Raw genomic sequence first — 7,285 nt, 5'->3', positions numbered from 1 at the left:
TAGTCTTGGAGAGTGAGGCCTTACATGATCATAAGAAACTGTGTAAATGAGGATCTAAGGCCTGTTCCCTGACCCATAAACTGGGTTAGCAATCAGTGGTTCCTGCAGTTTGTTATTGTCGTCACAAAACCTGGGGTTAGGCTGCAGACTATTTAAAAATCACGTGCACTGCCAACAAGGGGTATCTAAACATACACTTACTGCAGTGACAAAGCATTAATTGCTCCTTCTAACAATACCTGAGAGGCTCAGTCACAGCAGAGGTCATGTCGTGTGAGGTACTGTAGGGGCACAGAAAGGACAGTGCTTTCCCCAAGGTGGGTACAGCTGAGGACCCCAAATCTGTCATGAATCTGTGTGGGAGGACTGTGCACAAGTGTGGTGCTCTGCTGCAGGACTAGGACCTACTGTGTATGGACAGTGGGATACTGTCCTTGGTTTTTTTATAAATGTGTGCTTCATTTGTAAGAGGAGAGAGGGTAAAACCTGCCTTATGGGTTGGCATAAGCTGAACTGAATAGAAAGAAAGGCTGTTTCTAGCACCAGCCAGACTCCTGTTGCTGCACTGTAAGTCTCTTAACTTCAAATTAATGAATTTTGTGTTTCAGTAGTAAAGAATAGAATTAACCAGCAAGAAATAAAAAATGTCAGCTTCCAGATTGAGAAATCCTACTGTGAAAGAAAGGACAAATAGTGAAATATTTCCTCTGACTGTAGAAAAAGAGAGACGTGAGCCTACGTCTCTAATACTTTTGTTTATTTGTAGTTGTTGCAGGTAATTAGGCTCTGTCTTGGTTGCCTGGTCAAGGCAGACCCAAAACCATTTGCAGGATTAGGTTTGCTCACCTTCCTTAAACAAATTATTACTTTGTAAGTGATATGACAGCAGTGAATCCTCCAAGAGCAATGAACCCCTCTGCACCCATGGACACAGGATGAGTCAGGGCACTGTCAGACTTGCTCAAGGCAGGTGAGGAACTGCACAATGTAGCCATGGAAGTGGAAGGAAAATGCAGGATAAAACAGTATCACAGTCAGTGCTACACCAAAGATATTTATATGGCTTTATAAATACTCCAAAAGTTTTGGAACTACCTGTGGAATTAATAAAAACTGAGCTGAGAATCCCTAGAAACAACTTTGTATGTCTTGATCTCACTCCCAAAAATGCCAGAGGTATTTGAATGTTTAGTTCCTCAGGTTTTAAGTACGAAAGGAAAAAGCCCCTAAAATATCTTCATAGGTAGCCCCTATAAAAGAACAAGATTCAAAAGCATTCCTTCAGGAGATCAAGGACGGTCCAGCCTTTGAAGCCTGGAGGATTGGGAAATTTAAAGATCTTTGTGGCAATCATATTGTGCCATTAGAAATCTACCATTTGGAATTGTAAAGCGTTTAAAAGGAATGATTCCAAATTCCACAGCTGTCTGGTGAATGACAACTTGATGTGGCCTGGGGGGGAGGAAGAAGGTCATTGTTGGGAAAACAGTTAAAATGAACATTTTCTGAACCGATGCTTTAGATAATACTTTGATAAATGAGGTTTAAAACAGATAAAATATTCCGGGTGACTTCCTGGGAAGAACAGGTTAGTAAAACAAACAAACAAAACTCAAAATGCAAAGACAAGAAATAGGTATATGGCTTGTACTTAGCAAATAATAGAGGACTGTTGAAAAGAAAATGCACAATAAACAGTCTGAACCAGTAAGATAAGACACTTCTGCTGGCTATGGGAGGTGATATATTTTTTTTTATTGCACTGCAGTTTTGCCAAGCAAGAAAGATTCTGGAAGGCTCTGTTCCTTTTGATACACTAAAATATTTGAGAATCCCTTTTTATTGCCTTTTTTCCCAAACCATTCAAGCAGCTCAGCTGCTTGTTCAAAACACAAAAGCATTGCATGTGCCTAGCAAGTGGATAATGAAAGTGATCTCCTCAGTTTAGTATCTTTGTCAGCAGAGTGTAGTGAGAAAAGTAAACAAACAGCATCACTGATGACAAACTGATTTATGGAATTGTTTGTTATCATAATTTTCAGCATAATCATGACTAAAGGTCCCAGTCCTGTGGCTGTTAAGAACATTGTAGGGATGGCTGTTAGCTGTGTGCCCACAGTACTCAGCAAAAGCTTCTTGTGGAAGTTTTGGAATAGGGTCAATTGAGAATATTTTTAAGAGACGATTTTTTTCACCTCCCTTTAACAGGACCCATAAGAAACAGCTTCTAATCCTGGTTTCTTCTGGCAAATATTTTATAGGTAAAACCAAATCAATATGTATAATTTGGGAGAAAATTTAAAAGCAGAAAATTTGCCCCCAAATTCAGCATAACCTTTTAATTTTATCCTCTTTAATCCTTTGATAATTTTTGTGCTTCTCCTACAGAAAAGCAATTTTGCTAATCACCTTTGTGCCAATCCCTGCATTCCTGACAATAGCGTGAACAGCTTCCATCAAAGTCTTTGATGTGGGAAAGACACACACACACACACATATAATCTGAAAACAATTCAGCTCCTTGGTTCTCAATGGTGAGCACTTGCTTTAATAGAGTGCAAGTTCTGTGGAGGTTTCTAATCCTTTCTGCCAAACAGAAGAGACACAGTCAGGTAGCACACCTTATTCAGAAGTTAAAATAACATGTTACTTGCTCTTAGAGAAAATCAAAACAACTCAAGATCAAAAACAGATTCCGCCAACCCTAACGGGATAGACTTTCTACTCAGATAACTCTTGATCTAAGTGTGTAACAAGTAACCTGCTTTAATCCCTCAAAGCGATGGTGTTACAGATAAGTACTGTAGTAGCAGAGGAGGTGTCTTAAGTTTCAGAAATACACAAAAGCATTGGTTAGAAGGAAAAACAAAACAAAGAGCTGTCCACATGAATGTGTCTTTAGGTGGAAAGGTGTATTTGAGGGCACTGCAAATAATAAAACCCCTTGAAGACAGAAAAAAAAATGACAGGCAGGTATTCAAATGGTGTTTCTCCAAGCTGGATTTCATTGACTTATGCTGTTAAGGCTTTGCAGATTTAAGCCCCCTGATTCTTGTTTACAAGCCGTGATACTGGAATGGTCTGCTACTTCAGCACAGAACCTACCCCCTCTTCCAGAGGTTCAGACTGGTCATGAGCCATGAAAAGGACTGGGATCTTTGTAAGATTTGGGAAAGATACATTATTATGCTTACACTGCACTGAGCACCTGCTTCAAGTCCTTTATTGGAGTGTGAACAATGCAGTGCAAAATAATCACGCTGTACATACAGCTTTAGGAATGGTTCAGAACCTTCCTTAGTTCTTGCTCCTGCAGACACCTACATAAGCACCTACTTTGGCATTACTGCAAAGAGTAAGGCTATGGGGTTCTCAGTCTGCAATGCACAGCTTTGTGACAGCTCTGCAGTATCTAAAACCATGCCTGAGAAAGTGTGTGCAAGGGTATGCAGTTGCTGGTATATTTCTCTTAAAAGAGAACCCAGAGAAAGTAATGGATGACGTCTGTATTTTGGGCAAAAAACAACTATTGTTACTGTGTTGTAAGACAATTGCCCATACTTGAAAACAATGCCATATTTAGGAGGAATGTAATTTTTTTCTTCATACTGCTCTGTATCCCCTGCTTGGAGCATGGTTGACCTTCTCCAAGATTACTGGGTGTAAGCACCTTTCATCCTAATCAAGTATTTCACAGTTGTTTATACCTTGTGTTACAAACTGGAAGGCACTAAGGCCCCTCTTCTCCACATGCACTTGTCCATACCTTGGACCTGGTACCCCAGAGGGTCACACTGCACACGTACTTTGCACCCAGGCTCCTTTGGTCTGCACCAAACAGTTTTCCTTGGTAAAGCAGCACAGCCAGAGGCTGGAGACTGTCCACTGGGATTTGGGTGCCACACAGTGCGGGCAAACATGTACTATGCACATGCTGCCTCTGCAGAGTAAGAGAGCCTAAGGCTAGAAGAGCCCCTTTGGACTGTCTTGGTCTGATATCCTGAGTTAGGACTCTCCAGGTCAATTCCTGGTGAAGTTTTAGCAGTTGTGGTCGAGCCTCTCCCTCTCTCTCTAACGAAAAAAACCCGAAACCAAACGCAACTGGTATTGTTTTTTATAAATCCAGTAATGGTGAATCTACCATAAATCTTGGTAAGCTGTTTCAGCAGTTGATTTTATTCACTACAAAAGCACACCTCATTCACAAATTTGTTTCCCATCACCTTCTGTCAAGAGATCTTATCTCTTTGTATGTTAAACGGAAGATCCAGATTTTTCTTCCTGTTTCAGTGCTCATAAGGTATGATCTCCTCACACCTTAACCTTCTCTTTAGAAAGCTAAAATAGATTGAGCTCTTTGGGTCTTACTACAAAACATGTTTGACAGTCCTGTAATCATTTTTTACTACCGTTCTTTGAAACCTCTCTAGTTTTTAAACATCCTTCTTGAAGTGTTGTCTGGACAAATTATTTCCAAAACAGTCACAACAGAGTCAAAACCAGAGGTAAAAGAACTCTGAGCTCTTGTTTTTTTCCCAGGATAGCACTAGCCCTTTGGTCACAGCACAGCAGAAGGAGCTCACGTTCAGCTGATTATTCATCTTAATGAAGTCTTTACGGAATTGCAGCTTTGCAGGATAGAGTTACATCCTTTCAGTGTGACCTACATTCTTTGTTCCTAGATGTGAGACTTTACATTTGGCTTGATTGAAATACATATGATGTGATTATGCCTAAACTTAGGGCTGTGCAGCCATAAGCATCCTTCGCCTCTTGTTCCATGCTTTGTGCCTCCTACAAAGTTTTGCTAAGAAGGACTTCAGATTTTTTTCAGATTAGTAAATATTATGTTAGTAAATATATTAAATGGTGTGGGGTGCCTAAGCAGTTTCTGTGGGATCCTGCTAGAGAAAGACCAACTTGAGAGTAAGTATGTCTTTACAATAACAATTTCAGACAGAGAAGTCACTCAGCTTTTAATAATTTTAATGTTTCAGAAAATATTGTAGTCTGTTACAAAAAGAACCAAGTTTCATATCACCAGAAAGATATGAAATTGACATAAAACTGCATTCACACAAAGTTTCCATAATCTTAAGCAAAATTTGTTTATTACCTCCCTTTCAGCTGGCTACTTAAGTCCTGTACTAGATGTGCTGTTATTTCACCTGAGCTCAAACTCAGGTTGAGAAATTTTTAATTACTTCAGACATCACTCCTTAAAAATGCTGATAAAAAAATCTGCTGCCTTCTGAAACTTCCTTGACTTCCAGGGTATATTAAAACTCAGTGTAAATGGACCAGAGAGTTCCTTATCCAGCAATTTTGAACCTCTAAAATATGAGGCTTCCAGACCTGTTGATTTACTCATAGGAGTATTTGGGAGCTTCAGATTAGACAGACAAGATGACTTTCTGGAATAGGATGCAAGTACTGTCCAGTAGCCTGTATACTATGGTAACCTCATTATATGCTAAAATTTATTATCCTACTCCACCCTGCAAAATGAGATGTTGATTGTGGTGGTAAGTGATACCCGTTCAAAGCATTCTAGACAGATGATGAACTTCTTATAATTTATCTATTTTTTTTTATTCTGAGGGAGAAATTTCCCCAGCATTTCAGGTTCTGTAGAGTGGAAAGTACTGTAAGAAAGAATAACACAACACCAGACTCATATTTTCCTGCTCCACTGTCTATGGAGAGCTACTTTGCCATTTTGGACCAGAATCCTGCGTTGTCAGTACTCCAGGCTCCTGTGGATGGCAACAATGACTCAGTTATTATGAACTGTTCTTTCGAGGTGGTGTGCTTGTGTATGTGTACACACACGTGTGAACTGTGAGCACTTTTCAGACCCCACCCACTCTGTGGAGCCCTGGAGGGAGGGGGGAATGGACTGCAAGGAAGGGTGCTGGTGAAAAGCCAGCCCTAAATCCATTGTAGCAAGGCCTGCTCTTATGTGGGGAAGACCTTTTCTTTTATGTGTCACAGGAATCTGGGAGTGTTGAAAACTGCTGTGCAGCACCAGATGACCCCTGCCATCACTTCGTGGGTGACAGGTGCTCCTGACCCTGGTCAAGGATAATTAATGAGCATTAAATCACCTTGCTGTTCACCTTCCTTTGCAGGAGTGCAGCACCTAGCTGGTGTTGCTCCAGGTGGTGAAGCAGATGTTCTGGTTACCTGGGATCGCCATCCCCACCATAATTGTTGACGTTATTAATGAATACTCGGATCAGGTGACGCTGCTAAGCGCAGATCGGAAGATACAGACCCGTGAGCCGGTCGTGGCGTGGCGAGGGGGTGTGGGGGAGGGCGACTGGCACAGGGGGAGTCCCAGCGGCTCCCGTTAATGAATTAATCCGCTAACGAGGGTGGGCTCGGCGGCCCGTGCCCCTCCGGTCCCGCAGCCGCCTCCTCCCCCGGAGGGGGCAGTGACAGGCAGCGGCTTCTGCCCCATGTGACTGGGGAGCGGCTGCCCCGTCCATGGCTGGGCCTCCCCCGGGCAGCAGCAGCTCCGGCTCCCGGGGAGGAGGGGCGGGAGCTGCTGCTCCATGGGGAGGAAGGGCAGCCCCCGATCCCCCCAGGCGGAGGGGGGATCCCGGGCCGCCTCCCCCCCCTCCCCGCTCTGGGCCTTACCTGAGGAGCTGCTGCTCCTCATCTGCTCCTACCTGGACGCGCAGGCCTTGGGCCGCCTGGCCCAGGTCTGCCGCCGCCTGCGCTTCCTCAGCGGCCGCGATGTCCTCTGGAGGCGCATAGCCCGCGGCTGCCTCAACTCCGGCTTCACCCAGCTCGGCACCGATCTGTAAGCGCGGCCTTCCCGGCGGAAGGCGGGGGGCGGTGGCGGCGGCGGCCCGGAAAGGCCGGGGATGCCGCGGCCCAGCCGGTTGCCAGGGCCGCGCTGCGCGCCTGGCTTGGCCGCCGCTGGGCCGCGAGGGGCGGGGGACGCGGGGCCATTCCTGGAGCGCGGTTGCGCCGCCCTTTCCCTGCGCCAGGAGGGGCGGCGAGGGCACGGGAAGGGCCTCCCTGGGAGGGAGCGGCCGATGGCGCACACCAGGGTGGCGGGGCCCGGCCGCGGCGCTGCCCGGAGGGGTTGGGGGAGGCGCCTCTTGTCCCCGCGACGATGGCGGGGACTTCGCGGCGTATCTCACTGTCAGGCCCAGCGGGAGCGCTGGAGCGTGAGGCCCTCTCCACGTCTGGAGAACTGTGTCCAGTTTTGGCCTCCTCCATACAAGACAGGGAGCTATGGGTGAGGGTCCAGCGGGGGCCATGAAGAATGATA

General features: G+C 45.2%; 1 protein-coding gene across 2 annotated transcripts in view; it reads left to right on the top strand.

The window, feature by feature from the left end:
- Positions 1–4,991: 4,991 nt before the first annotated feature.
- The window catches only part of FBXW4 (F-box and WD repeat domain containing 4), a 61,269-nt gene continuing 58,975 nt past the window's right edge, over positions 4,992–7,285 (top strand). Inside the window, exon 1 of one of the 2 annotated variants that reach the window (XM_054276990.1) lies at positions 4,992–6,808. In XM_054276990.1, the coding sequence (XP_054132965.1) occupies positions 6,558–6,808 (251 nt within the window). In that variant the 5' untranslated portion in view covers positions 4,992–6,557. The remainder of the gene's footprint in view (positions 6,809–7,285) is intronic. The other variant, XM_054276989.1, reaches the window with a different exon arrangement.

This window comes from Melozone crissalis, unplaced genomic scaffold, assembly GCF_028551555.1.
Source record: "Melozone crissalis strain CALT ecotype California unplaced genomic scaffold, PUWL_Pcris_2 ptg000019l_1, whole genome shotgun sequence".
Lineage (NCBI taxonomy): Eukaryota > Metazoa > Chordata > Aves > Passeriformes > Passerellidae > Melozone > Melozone crissalis.
Note: the sequence above shows the minus strand (reverse complement) of the source record. Positions and strands in the feature narration are given on the sequence as shown.